Source organism: Oncorhynchus nerka, linkage group LG6 (assembly GCF_034236695.1).
Source record: "Oncorhynchus nerka isolate Pitt River linkage group LG6, Oner_Uvic_2.0, whole genome shotgun sequence".
NCBI classification, from domain to species: domain Eukaryota; kingdom Metazoa; phylum Chordata; class Actinopteri; order Salmoniformes; family Salmonidae; genus Oncorhynchus; species Oncorhynchus nerka.
Window position 1 is genome coordinate 20636167 of NC_088401.1, and position 15025 is coordinate 20651191.

Genomic DNA, 15025 nt, shown 5'->3' on the forward strand with positions numbered 1-15025 from the left:
TCTGCACTCTCCCACTGTAGACTTTGGCTACCTTTTTGCTTGGCAAACATTCTTATGTTACCACTATCCAAACACATTAAATAGCATACAAGATACTGATCGCTGCAGCTGTACACAGCCCAACCAACTACCTACCTCATCCCCATATTTGTTTTTCTGCTCTTTTGCGCACCAGTATTTCTACTTGCACATCCTCATCTGCACATAACGTAAACTCACTCACATTTGTACGGAATGGGGTTAGCGTATGTTATATCACTCCTGTGTAAATTGCTAAATTGTAATTACTTCGCCACTATTGGCCTATTTATTGCCTTACCTCATTTGCACACACTGTATATAGATTTTTCTATTGTTATTGACTGTGCGTTTCTTTATACCATGCGTAACTGTTGTTTTTGTCGCACTGCTTTTCCTTATCTTGGCCAGGTCGCAGTTGTAAATGAGAACTTGTTCTCAAATGGCCTACCTGGTTAAATAAAATAAATAAAAAACAAGCATTTCCCATTTTCCAGTAATCTCTTTGTGTATGTCTAAGGTCCTTCTGTGTGTCCAGCACCAACTATGTACGCAACCATCTAAAAACAACAATAGTCAAATTCAAATTAATCTAGGGACCCAAAAAAGACAAAAATGATTTTCTTTGCAAAATAATCCTGTGGTTATTTAATTTGTTGCACTATCGAACACAACCTAACTGCCGACAAACTATGCCTATGCTATTACAAGATACCATGCATTGTACAGACTGGTAGCACATCTTTTGCAAGGGGTCATTTAAGTGTCCTTATCCTTCAATCTACCTCTATATTACTATATGCAATGACTTGAACACATTTTTCACTACAAATAACACAAGTGTTCTAACAATAAAATAAAAAATGTTTTATTAACAGTACATACAATGCATGAAGGCTGAGTGTGTAGCTACATCTTGAGTGGAATTATTAAACTATTAACAGCAATACAGTAGCAACATACATAGACAATACATTTAAGGCCTTGAGATTTGTAAGCATATTAAATAAAATACTAAACTATAACATACAAAATTTGTTCGAGGTCTAAGAGTACACCTTTTACATTTTAAAGATGAAATTCCACTGAGAATAAGTTATACTTTTGGAAGTGCATGACGGCAGTGTTGATTTTACAAGCTTTTCACATGTTTTCATGTAATCTTAAATCAACCACAACTTCTCAAATGAATGGAATGTGTAGTCTAGGATCACCCATCCCTCCTCCTGGAGAGCTACCCTCCTGCAAGCTTTCTCTCCAACCCTTAGCTAGCACACCTGATTCTACTGCTCATTAGCACCTAGATTAGCTGAACGAGGTGTGTTACGATGGGGTTGAATCAAAAACATACCTACACACTAGCCCTTCAGTAGGAGGGATGGCCAATTTGATCCTGAAGAAAACAAACCTTCTCAGCTGACTTTTGTGTTAGACAACGTTTGTCTTGCTAGGCCACCGCTGGGATGAAGTATTGCAGAGACACGTCTTCATGTAGTAGAATCAAATGAATGATCCTCTTGTGGACAATATCTGGTGGGAATAATAGAATGCTCATCAGTGATCTGCAATCAGTGGATCTTTCTTATGACTCAGTCTTAACAATTGTTTTCCCTCACTCACACAATTCATGTCCACATCACTACTCATAATATAGTGATGAATCTGATAAAGCATCTCAGAAGATGCAACAGTAACTCACTGGTACAGTCAAGGCACTCTGTCTGTAATCAGATGGCATAGTCCAATCTTCACCAACCCTGGTCCTAAAGAGATACATGGTATGCACGTTTTGTGCGGAAAATCTGTTACTTTAGGGCTGGAACAAAAGCCTGCATCACGTTGTGGGTCTTTGGGACCAGGGTTGGTGACATTGACATTAGAGGAGCTGATTGATTGGTCAATGTGGTTAATATTAGTAAAAAGTCCATGAGACTCACTGCACATTGCCTTGCTGGGGTTGACCTGCTGGCCCACGAGGAACTGTTGCAGCTTGCGGATGTCCACGCGGGTGTGGGCCATGACCTCAGGGTCCCTGCTCTGACTGCGCCCCTGAGAACCATCGTCACCTGAGGGGGGCCAAGAGAGACGAGACTGAAATTAGTAAAAGCCCTGAGACAGGCTCCAGGTTGTTGCCATCGCTAACATGAGTTTTTTCAAAAAGGTTTTCCTACGGTGTGCCTTAATGCACACGACACAAGTAAAGGGGATGCACCTACCCCAGGGAGGATTACCCAGGTCTTTGAAGTGGGTGGTGACAGACACCAGGTCAGTTTCAATCTTCAGGTTCATCTCTCCATTCAGGTTGGCCTCCATCACCTAGGACAGAGGGCACCGTGACTTTGTATTGAAAGCTAATAATCCAATCTACAAACAGCTTTATTTTACGTTACTTTAAAGGACATTATGACATACCGGTGACTTCCAAACAATGTTTTCCTTTATATTTAAAATATTAAACATACACTGAAGATATTTTAACAAATATATCATAGTATGTTGGGGCATGTGTAAAATTATCTGAGCTCATAGTAAACAGTCTCTTACCAGAAAGTTAGAGAGATTCTTCATTCGATCCACAACATTTTTCATAGTTTTCAGTGGAGGCAAATATATGCTCACCTGAAAAGCATTAGATATAGTTATCATTAGAACAAATTAAATAACAGTACACCTGACGTGTTAAACTGGCATTACTTTAGAGGACTTGCCTGGATGCCAGTCTGGTTCTGCTTTAGTCGGCTTCGGCAGAACGAGACTGGGATCCAGGCTAGAGTGGCTCTGGTACTCACGTCAAAGTCTGGCATTCTGGGCTCTTTGAAGTCGTGCCAAAGCCTTCTGGGTATCACGTCCACCGGGATGTCATGGGTGACAACACGACTGACGCTGGAAAGTGTTGGCTAACAGGAAGAAGAGGGCAGGGAAAGATAAAATGACTGAACTTCTGACGTATCCAAACTTCTAGCCAGCCAGCTAGGAGGATGAGCTGCGTCTATGAAGTTTGGTTCCTCTCAAAGTTATTTCCTACCTGGAGAAATTTTCTCTGCCACGGTTGGGTTCTGAGAATATGAAAATATACTTATTCATGTCACTGATGGAGTGCCGAGGCTTAGAGGGTCTACACCAGAATTGAATGGTTATAGAAGGAAGGTATATAGTGTGTGCAATTAAGCTTTGAATGTGTTGAGTGTAGGGAAGCGATCACATGTGGCAGGCATTGATAAGCGGAGAGAGCCATCGATTAGTGATGGAAAGGGGTTGAGGTCAGGTCACCTTAAGGGAGAAATAAAACTTTATGGCCGTATAACTAGTGTCCTGCCTAGCAGTAAAGAACAATGTTTGTACAGATGAGTAGGAGGTTAAACAGCTAAATATCAGTGCTTGTGTGAAAACATTTTTGTCTAATACAGCTGTATTGATCTTCTGGGAAGAATAAACTTGGTTAAGCTTTCATAATGTCCGTTGAGTGTTTTACTCTGAGAACTAGAACCTAACACCACAAACATCTTGCTTTTAGGGGGGTTAAGACAGTTTCATTTATAGGTGTTAAACATAAACCCGTTTGTTAGAAAAGTGTTACATACTGACTGACTGACTGCTTGGCATGTCAAAGTAGTCACTTACAAACATGGACAATATAGTCAATAGAATTACACATCATAATCAACACAGCCCAGTGAGTGTTGACAGTTTTCCCTTGAAGCAGACACATTGGATATAATTGCTGTAGCTCTTACCAGTTCTGCAACGAGAGTGAGACAAGGACAGTGCTTCTTGGTCAGTTTGATCTTCACACACTTGGCATTCTGAGAGGTTCTCAGAGCCCTGGAAAGGTTTTCGGGGGTCACCTCTAGGCAGATCTCATTAGCGTCAGGCGCCACACCTTCCAGCTGATACTCATCAAAGAAGTTGGCCTGGTCAAATACAACACAAATAGAGAATGGCTTGTTGGATAAGTATAGAGCAGACACCAGTGAACACAAGAGTCTCTTACAAGCCAGAATGTTGAATAAAATTATATTTAGAGTTACTTTACAGGTTGTCCATGCTGTTAGTTTTGCTGTTAGGAGGTGGAGATGGGGTATCCACAGGAAAGTGTTTACCTGACTTTTTGCGTCGCCAGTAGGTTCTGTGGTTTGAATTTACAATCTTCTGACACATTGCACATCATGCACAATATGTAAACAATAGCCGAATGTAACCGAACGTAGTTGACCAAAGCACGTTTCCTCGCAATCAGCTGGAAGTGGTTGTGAAATTTTCCAGCTAATTGCGTGGGACAATGTTCTGTCTGTGGTTTGGTTACGCTCAGCCATATCGTGCAAGTGTTTGTCGCGTGCGATAAACCGATATAACGACCAGCAGGTTGATAACGCTCCCCTGTGGATATTTTGTCCCAGATTACCTCCAACATAAGGACAAAATCGGCAGACAGATCGGTCAAGTGAGTTAAAATGAAGTTATCACCATTTCAACATTCTGACTTGTAATGATTGGAGAATAAACTGGATGATCTTTGTTCAAGACTATCCTACCAACGGGATATAAAAAACGAATATCTTATGTTTCACCGAGTCGAGACACCTAAAACCCTCACAAACTTTTACAGAGGGGCAATTGAGAGCATCCTGTTGGGCTGCATCACCACTTGGTACGGTAACTGCACCTTCTGCAACCGCAGGACCCTGCAGAGGATGGTGCGTTCTGCCCAACGCATCACCAGGGGCAAACTACCTGCTCTCCAGGACACCTACAGCGACCGCTGTCGCAGGAAGGTCAAAAAGATCCAGAGCCACTGCCTGTTCACCATGCTATTATCCAGAAGGCGAGGTTAGTACAGGCGCATCAAAGCTTGGACTGAGAAACCTTGGACTGAAAAACAGCTTCTATCTCAAGGCCATCAGACTGTTAAATAGCCACCACAAGCACATAGAGGATGCTGCCTATATACATAGACTTGAAATCACTGGCCACTTAAATGGAACAGGAGTCTGCAACGAGAGTGAGACAAGGACAGTGCTTTAATAATGTTTACATATGTTGCATTACTCATCTCATATGTTTATACTGTATTCTATAATATTCTACTGTATCTTAGTCTATGCCACTGACATTGCTCATCCACATTTGTATATATTCGTGTGTATTGGGTATATGTTGGGAAATTGCTAGATATTACTTGTTAGATATTATTGCACTGCCGGAGATAGAAACACAAGCATTTCGCTACACCCGCAAAAACATCTGCTAAACACGTGTATGTGACCAATACAATTTGATTTGATATGAACGACATGGATAATATACAGTTGGCTGGGTATTCTGTGCATCGGCAAGACAGAACAGGGGGTGGTGGTCTGTTTGTCAATAACAGCTGGTGCGCAAAATCTAATATTAAGGAACTCTCAAGGTTTTTCTCGCCTCATGATAAGCTGTAGACCACACTAAGAGAGTTTCCATCTATATTTTTCAGAGCTGTGTATTTACCACCACAAACCGATGCTGGCACTAAGACTGCACCCAACGAGCTGTATAAGTTCATTAGCAAACAAGAAAATACTCATCCAGTGGCGGCGCTCCTAGTGGCAAGGGACATTTAGGCATGCATGAGAGCAACACTCGTTCTGCTTCATGAGGAATGCTTTTCCAACAGGCTTGAAGGAGTTCCCACATGTGCTGAGCACCTTTTGGCTGCTATTCCTTCACTCTGCGGTCCAACTCATCCCAAACCATTTCAATTGGGTTGAGGTCGGGTGATTGTGGAGGCCAGGTCATCTGATGCAGCACCAGCACTCTCCTTCTTGGTCAAATAGCCCTTACACAGGCTGGAGGTGTGTTTTGGGTCATTGTCCTGTTGAAAAAACAATAATAGTCCAACTAAGAGCAAACCAGATAGGATGGCATATCGCTGCAGAATTCTGTGGTTGCCATGCTGGTTAAGTGTGCCTTGAATTCTAAATAAATCACAGTGTCACCAGCAAAGCACCCCCACACCTCCTCTTCCATGCTTCACAGGAGAACCACACAGGTGGAGATCCGTTTACCTACTCTGCGTCTTACAACAAAAATCTCAAATTTGGACTCATCAGACCAAAGAACAGATTTCCGCCGGTCTAATGTCCATTGCTCATCTCTTCTTATTATTGGTGTCCTTCAGTAGTGGTATCTTTGCAGCAATTCGACCATGAAGGCCTGATTCATGCAGTCTCCTCTGAACAGCTGATGTTGAGATGTGTCTGTTACTTGAACTCAGTTAAGCATTTATTTGAGCTGCAATTTCTGAGGCTGGTAACTAATGTACTTATCCTCTGCGGCAGAGGTAACTCTGGGTCTTCCTCTTCCTTTCCTGTGGCGGTCCACATGAGAGCCAGTTTCATCATCGCGCTTGATGGTTTTTGCGACTGCTCTTGAAGAAACTTTCAAAGTTCTTGAAATTTTCCAGGTTGACTGACCTTACACACACACTTTTTATTTTATTTTAAATAATAAACAATAACACTTAGGCTTCTACCTTTAGTTTATTTTACAATCTATTTTACAATCGTTATAATTTGTTTGTTTTTAGTCCTGGACTTCCTCTACTTCTGATGTCCATTCAGGTTGATTTTTATTTGTAACTGTGCTATTTCACAAAATTACTGAACCTATATACATTTTACAGACCCCGTATATTTTAGATTTGTCATCATGTTATTAGTCCCACCCTTCAGCGCCATTCAACCCCTCCCATCTATCTCTTCTCATAGCTTCTACAGACTGTAAATTAAAGATACAATTTTTTTCTAAAATAATAATTATATTATTGATCGATTGACTATGACTTTTCAAATCACCTAGTATTGCTATCTACAGCGTTAGTTCTAGGTAAATGTTGCAGTTCTTCAGCCATTCCTGGACCTGTGACCAAAAACGAGCTATACATGGACAGTATCAAAATAAATTATCTAATGACTTTGCCTCCTCGCAGCAAAATCTGCAGAGCTGGGAAGATTGTATCCCTCATAAATATAACATTCTATTGGTTGCAAGAATTTTGTATAATCATTTAATATGAAAAATTAGAAGTTTTGAGTCCGGCGTTGTTTTGCGTGTCAATTCATAAACCATGTGCTATGGAATCGGTACATCGAAAATCTCTTCCAACTATTTTGCAATTTATATGGCACAGCTATCAATTTTTTGGACCTGAAATGAAATTGGTACATATATTTTTATTTGTCACAATTTTCTTAAACAATTTTTGGTCTTTAATGCAGGGCCGACAGACAAGTTCCTTACTTTTTCCCCCTTTCACTTGTCTCGTCCATTTTTGTGGTAATGCTGTAATTAGTTGGTTGTAATTTTGGGTAGAGACATTTCCATATATCTGTGTTAGCTGCATGTGTGACATAACTCCACCAGTCCTATTTATGATATAATTTACAGAGATATTACCTTTTTTAAACATTATATTGAAAAATATATATTTTTTAATCAATTTGTATATTTGAGTTTAACCACAATATTTGTTGTATTATTTGTTCTGTCTTTTCAGGTAGATTAAACTGAAATTGTAACCAACTTTCTAAGGGTTGTTTAAAAAATAACAATATTTTGGAGATGATTTCATTTTCAAATAACCCGAAAGTGAGCAGTTGTAATCTGAATAACGGAAAAAATACCATTTTTGAACATGGGTTGAGATTCTTAGTAATTCACTAGAGAACCATTTCAGATTTAAGTATAACTTTTGTATGACCGATGCCTTTAGTGAGGTCTAATGCTTTAATATTTAATCATTTCTGCCCTCTGAATTCATATTCATTATATAAATAGGCAATTTTAAATTTTGTCTGGCTTGTCATTCCAAATAAAATGGAATATTTTGGGTTCATATTATTTAAAAATCATTTCACTAGGTGTAGGCAAAACCATAAGCAAATAGGTAAACTGTGATATGACTAAAGATTTGATCAAGGTGTTTTTTCCACAAATAGACAGGTATTTTCCTTTCCATGGTAGCAAGACCTTATTTTTTTTTGCTAACTTTCTAATAAAATGTATTGGAGTGAGATCATTTCTTTCTTTCGGGATATGTTAACCTGACTATATCCACATCAGACCATTTTATTGGTAAACTACACGGTAATGTAAAAGTTGAATTTTTTGGTGATCTAATACGTAATATAGTACACATCATAATTTGGTTTTAATCCAGAGAGGTTAGAAAAAGTAGATCATAGACCCTCTGAGGCTGTGGAGGGATTCTAATGGTGGTTTTAAAATAAAGCATGAATCACCAGCGTACAATGACACCTTTGTTTTTAAGCCAAGGATTTCAAATCCCTTAATATTATTGTTGGATCTAATTTTAAAAGCTAACATTTCAATGGCAATAATAAATAGACATGCCGATAGTGGACAACCTTGTTTTACTCCTCTTGACAATTTAAAACTTTCTGAGAAGTAGCCATTATTTCCTATTTTACACCTAGGGTTACTATACATAACTTTAACCCATTTTATAAGAGATTCTACAAAATTGAAATATTCCAGGCATGTATATATAAACTCCAGTCGTACTTTATCAAAAGCCTATTCAAAATCAGCTATGAAAACCAGGCCAGGTTTCCCCGATATTTCATAGTATTCTATTGTTTACAGTACTTGTCTTATTTGACCTCCAATGTATCATACATGTCTGATTCGGATATATAATATCTGACAATGCCTTTTTAATTCTATGCGCCAAGCATTTAGCTAGAATTTTTGCATCACAACACTGAAGTATAAGAGGCCTCCAATTTTTTTAACGGACTGGATCTTTATATATACCACTTGGATCCTGTTTCAGTAATAATGAAATCAGACCTTCTTGTGGCTTGTACAATAATCTACCATTTATATACACTACCGTTCAAAAGTTTGGAGTCACTTAGAAATGTCTTTGTTTTTGAAAGAAAAGCAAAATGTTGGTCCTTTAAAATGACATCAAATTTATCAGAAATACAGTGTAGTCATTGTTAATGTTGTGAATGACTATTGTAGCTGGAAATGGCAGATTTTTTAAATGGAATATCTACATAGGCGTGCAGAGGCCCATTATCAGCAACCATCACTCCTGTGTTCCAATGGCACGTTGTGTTAGCTAATCCAAATTTATAATTTTAAAAGGCTAATTGATCATTAGAAAACCCTTTTGCAATTATGTTAGCATAGCTGAAAACTGTTGTTCTGATTAAAGACGCAATAAAACTGGCCTTCTTTAGACTAGTTGAGTATCTGGAGCATCAGCATTTGTGGGTTTGATTACAGGCTCAAAATGGCCAGAAATAAAGAAATGTCTTCTGAAATTAGTCAGTCTATTCTTGTCCTAAGAAATTATGGCTATTCCATGGAAGAAATTGCCAAGAAACTGAAGATCTCGTACAACGCTGTGTACTACTCCCTTCACAGAACAGCACAAACTGGCTCTAACCAGAATAGAAAGATGAGTGGGAGGCCCCGGTGCACAATTGAGCAAGAGGACAAGTACATTAGTGTTTCTAGTTTGAAAAACATACGCCTCACAAGTCCTCAACTGGCAGCTCCATTAAATTGTACCTGCAAAACCCCAGTCTCAACGTCAACAGTGAAGAGGCGACTCTGGGATGCTGGCCTTCTAGGCAGAGTTGCAAGGAAAAAGCTATATCTCAGACTGGCCAATAAAAAGAAAAGATTAAGATGGGCAAAAGAACAGACACTGGACAGAGGAACTCTGCCTAGAAGTCCAGCATCTAGGAGACTGAAAAGATTTGGCACGGGTCCTCAGAGCTTCAAAAAGTTCTACAGCTGCACCATGGAGAGCAACCTGGTATGGCAACTGCTCGACCTCCGACCGCTAGAATGGGTAGTGCGTATGGCCCAGTACATCACTGGGGCCAAGCTTCCTACCATTCAGGACCTCTATGCCAGGTGGTGAGACTCCAGCCACCCTAGTCATAGACTGTTCTCTCTGCTACCGCACAGGAAGCGATACCGGAGCACCAAGTCTAGGTCAAAAAGGCTTCTTAACAGCTTCTGAACAGCTAATCATTAATTGCATTAATTGACCCGCTGCCCCTTTTTTACATTGCTGCTATTCACTGTTTATTATCTATGCATGGTCATTACCCCAACCTGTACTCCCCCGCACATTGACTTGGTACCGGTACCACCTGTATATAGCCTTGTTATTGTTATTTTATTGTTACTCTTGTATTTTATTTATTTTATTAACTTTAGTTTATTTAGTAAATACTTTAACTCTTATTTTCCTAAAACTGTATTGCTGGTTAAGGGCTTGTAAGTAAGCATTTCACGACAAGGTTGTATTCGGAGAATGTGACAAAAACAATTTGATTTGATTGGAGTGGGACTGTTCCGGAATGCCGAGCCTACATGTTAGAGAAGAGACGAAGTATTTCACTTTCGGAAAATAGTTTTTTTTCCATATAATGGAAAGAGACTGACCTCTCCCTGGAGTTTCTGTTGTGCTCCATTCACATGCCAAATTTAAAATAATGGGCAACAGTGTGCAATTCATAATCCATAGGCCTACATATAACAATTGAGAGTATTAAAAACATAATTGTGTGAGCTATCGAAGTACAACTCATTGGTAGAAATAGACATTGTATTGCATGGGCATGTACCTGAGATAATTCACACCACATGCCGACTCCTCCACTGGCTACCTTACCAGACAGTACAAAATATAGGTTGTTTGGAGTAAGTCGCAGGATGCATGTCTTCGTTAGTTTAGAGATGGTATTCACCACACCTGATGGGGAGAAGTTAAATGTAAAATGCTACGAAGTGTTGCATGTTCGACTCGCAAGAAAAAATTCACGAGGGGTTCTGTCCATCTCTAACCCTGTCCTTAAGCATAGAAGTTGCCTGTTTACCTCTTGGTCGGTTCAGGGTTCAATTGATAAACATGCAATCTCTCAAGTCGCGAGGTCATCTTACAAATATCGCCCCCCCCCGCTGCATTTAACTAACGTTAACACTTTCCCCAACCTGAACACAATTACCCTTACCTGCTACGTTAATTCACCTAACCTACTGCGTAAGTGTTCTATCACGAAAAGTCCATTCTGACAAAGGCCGTATCCCATATAACCAAAACCGAGTCAGATAAGTTTGGTCATGGTATATCCTCTTTGGCAAACGTTGTGTTCTATCAGCCACAGTTAGAACGATGAGGTTTAACGTTAGTTATACAAATCTTTGTATCAGTGTCTTTGGGCTAGTTTAGTAAACAGCCAACTTCTTTGCAGACAGCACCCGCACCAACCATATATTTTCTCTTGCAAGTGAAACACGCTTGCTAGCAAGTAACAGTAGTTGGTATAATTGTTCAACTTTTTGTGAAGCCTAGAGAAGGACTTTGCTCAAATTGTTAGTCTAGCTGGTAACGTTATTAGCTAGCTTGCAATGAATGCTTAATACTAGCTAGCTACACAAGAGCAACATTATAGTATTAACGTTAGACTTACGTGTGAAATGGTTAAGGCAACCAACATCAATCATTTTTGCTCGGAACTTCATGATCAATTTTATTTTCACTGACAAAAATCTAATATTTTCTTTAGGGAGTAACTTAGAGCAAAAAGCGTTCTTGTGACGTTCAATTTGGCCCGCGCGCCAATGACACAGCCCTGTTATACTTTCCCTGGGAAACAAGTGTTTTTCCTTTTCAGTTCCTATTTCATTTGTCTGCATTGAGACGTTTTGTCTTCTTCGATGAGGTTTAACGGCGGTTGGCATCCAATAAATGTTGCACTACTGCCATCAACTAGACTGGAGTATAAGTCCCTTATACTTTGATTGGGAAAAAAACTCATTAAAAACCCACCACCCTACTCCACCTAAATCTATCTAGTTATATCTCAGGCCAACAGCCTGAAAGGACGGGACACCACCACTCAACACACAATGTAACTCTTCTGACGTCAAATCTCGTACACCAAAATACTTCTCTGCAGCTGCCACCACAACCTACATTTTCTGCGATTTGCAGTACAGTTGATAACCATTGCTGTAAACACTAAAAATCCAAACTTACTGAAGCATATATCACTTGTTGGCCTATCCCTCTGTACTGGTTCAGATCTACTACTCACACCACTCCTTTCAGTATCCCTCCCCATTCACCCATCTTCCTCTACTTCTTAACTACCTCAGTATATGACAACTTCTGTACTACTCTAACCCTGGTAACCTCAACTTGCCTCTCTTCAGACATTTCTGATCCCCAGCCCCATGAGCACCCCTACAATTATCACATATCGCTTCTTTACCCAATGCTACACATACAGTTGAAGTCGGAAGTTTACATACACCTTAGCCAAATACATTTAAACTCAGTTTTTCACAATTCCTGACACTTCATAGTAAACATTCCCTGTCATAGGTCAGTTAGGATCAGCACTTTATTTTAAGAATGTGAAATGTCAGAATAATAGTAAAAATAATGATTTATTTCAGCTTTTATTTCCTTCATCATATTCCCAGTGGGTCAGAAGTTCACATACACTCAATTACTAGTTGATAGCATTGCCTTTAAATTGTTTAACTTGGGTCAAACAATTTGGGTAGCCTTCCACAAGCTTCCCATAATAAGTTGGGAGAATTTTGGCCCATTCTTCCTGACAGAGCTGGTGTAACTGAGTCAGGTTTGTAGGCCTCCTTGCTCACACACACTTTTTCAGTTCTGCCCACACATTTTCTATAGGGTTGAGGTTAGAGCTTAGTGATGGCCACTCCAATACCTTGACTTTGTTGTCCTTAAGCCATTTTGCCACAACCTTGGAAGTATGCTTGTGGTCATTGTCCATTTGGAAGACCCATTTGCGACCAAGCTTTAACTTCCTGACTGATGTCTTGAGATGTTGCTTCAATATATCCACATAATTTTCCCTCTTCATCATGCCATCTATTTTGTGAAGTGCACCAGTCCCTCCAGCAGCAAAGCACTCCCACAACATGATGCTGCCACCCCCGTGCTACACGGTTGGGATGGTGTTCTTCGTCTTGTAAGCATCCCCCTTTTTCCTCCAAACATAACGATGGTCATTATGTTCAAAAAGTTCTATTTCTGTTTCATCAGACCAGAGGACATTTCTCCAAAAAGTATGATCTTTGTCCCCATGTGTAGTTGCAAACCGTAGTCTGGCTTTTTTTATGATGGTTTTGGAGCAGTGGCTTCTTTCTTGCTGAGTGGCCTTTCAGGTTATGTTGTTATAGGACTCGTTTTACTGTGGATATAGATACTTTTGTACCTGTTTCCTCCAGCATCTTCACAAGGTCCGCTGCTGTTGTTCTGGGATTGATTTGCACTTTTCTCACCAAAGTACGTTCATCTCTAGGAGACAGAACGCGTCTCCTTCCTGAGCGGTATGACGGCGCGTGGTCCCATGGTGTTTATACTTGCGTACTATTGTTTGCACAGATGAACGTGGTACCTTCAGGCGTTTGGAAATTGCTCCCAAGGATGAACCAAACCTGTGGAGGTCTACAATTGTTTTCTAAGGTCTTGGCTGATTTATTTTGATTTTCCCATGATGTCAAGCAAATAGGCACTGAGTTTGAAGGTATGCCTTGAAATACATCCACAGGTACACCTCCAATTGACTAAAGAAGCTTGTAAAGCCATGACATTTTCTGGAATTTTCTAAGCTGTTTAAAGGCACAGTCAACTTAGTGTCTGTAAACTTCTGACCCACTGGAATTGTGATATGCATGAATTATAAGTGAAATAATCTGTCTGTAAACAATTTTTGGAAATATTACTTGTGTCATGCACAAAGTAGATGTCCTAATCGACTTGTTTGTTAAGAAGAAATTTGTGGAGTGGTTGAAAAATGAGTTTTAATGATTCCAACCTAAGTGTATGTAAACTGTACCTTTGCCTCATGCCCTTCTGCACACTTCTCACACCTAGGAACCTCCCTCCTCCACACAGATGCCACATGCCTATAAGCTAGACACCTGTAACAACAAAAATGTATTCAGTACAAAAGCTTGTACTTTTCACCTTTATTTAACTAGGCAAGTCAGTTAAGAACAAACTCTTATTTTCAATGACGGCCTAGGAACACTGGGTTAACTGTCTTGTTCATGGGCAGAATGACAGATGTTTACCTTGTCAGCTCGTGGATTCAATCTTGCAACCTTTTGGTTACTAGTCCAACGCTCTAACCATTAGGCTACCTGCCGCCCCTTAACAACTTGATAACGGATATATCCTAACATCACTTTGTCAGAAAAAGACTCAACATCAGAACTCAAAAGAATAGAGAATTACTTTTTTGTTTCTCCACTCGCCACCCTGTCTGTGCCGCAGGGTTGCACCAAACAAGGAGCATCACATTGGTCCTCTTCATTGGTCCACTTTCACATTTACCGCTACCCTAGTAATCACTCCTTTCAATGATACCCTTTTCTTGAGAGCAAAACGTTTCACATCTCTTGTCCCCAGCCGTTTGATGCAGAGCGCCTGTTCCCTCTGACCAACAGAAACAATGATCACAAAACCACTCCGGGTTACCTTCACCGATTTCACAGCACCTAACTCTGTTTCCATCCCTTGAAGTACAAATTGTCCGGCCAAAAGGCAAGGGTCCACTTTTTCCAAGAATTTTCACTCCTATTGTCAAAGACTCATCTGTATCCTAGGCCTTGGGCTCCGAGAACTTCACCTCACCTTCCACCTCCGATACTTTACCCTCGTTCACTTCCATTTCTCCTCCTGTCTTAGATCCGGCATACTCTTCTTACACTTTCTACCATTCTTCTTCAACAAACCATCTCCCTTTTTTCCTAAATTCTTTACAAGTTCAAGCTCACCCCCTTCCTTCCTCCCTCTCTCTCTTAGACCTCCTCAGCCTCTCGTTTTCCCTCCATTCCTCCTCCGTAATCCAAGTATACGTCTCCTTATGATAATACTGCACTTCTCCTGACATACATGTCGTTCTTGCCCTCTCAAGGGACGTCATTCCCCACTCTC

General features: G+C 40.1%; 1 protein-coding gene across 2 annotated transcripts; it reads right to left on the reverse strand.

Annotated features, from left to right (window-relative positions):
- Positions 1-870: 870 nt before the first annotated feature.
- Positions 871-11694, reverse strand: hus1 (HUS1 checkpoint clamp component). 2 transcript variants are annotated; one of them, XM_029660996.2, is made up of 8 exons: positions 11514-11694; positions 10668-10795; positions 3753-3929; positions 2808-2915; positions 2563-2637; positions 2235-2334; positions 1956-2084; positions 871-1548 (listed from the first exon to the last, which is right to left on the reverse strand). In XM_029660996.2, the coding sequence occupies exons 1-8, from the start codon at positions 11563-11565 to the stop codon at positions 1466-1468; spliced, it is 852 nt and encodes a 283-aa protein (XP_029516856.1). In that variant the 5' UTR covers positions 11566-11694; the 3' UTR covers positions 871-1465. The 2 variants fall into 2 exon arrangements, with proteins under 2 accessions (XP_029516856.1, XP_029516857.1); XM_029660997.2 differs by lacking the exon at positions 10668-10795 and having other exon boundaries at positions 11514-11692.
- Positions 11695-15025: the final 3331 nt, after the last annotated feature.

Excerpts from the sequence above, each read along its gene's own strand:
- hus1 (XM_029660996.2), bottom strand. The coding sequence starts at position 11,565 with ATGAAGTTCCGAGCAAAAATGATTGATGTTGGTTGCCTTAACCATTTC. Across the intron at positions 3,930-10,667 it reads TGTGGTGTGAATTATCTCAG|GCCAACTTCTTTGATGAGTA; the intron begins GTACATGCCCAT and ends GTATTTGACCAG. Across the intron at positions 1,549-1,955 it reads CCCCAGCAAGGCAATGTGCA|ATATTGTCCACAAGAGGATC; the intron begins GTGAGTCTCATG and ends TATTCCCACCAG.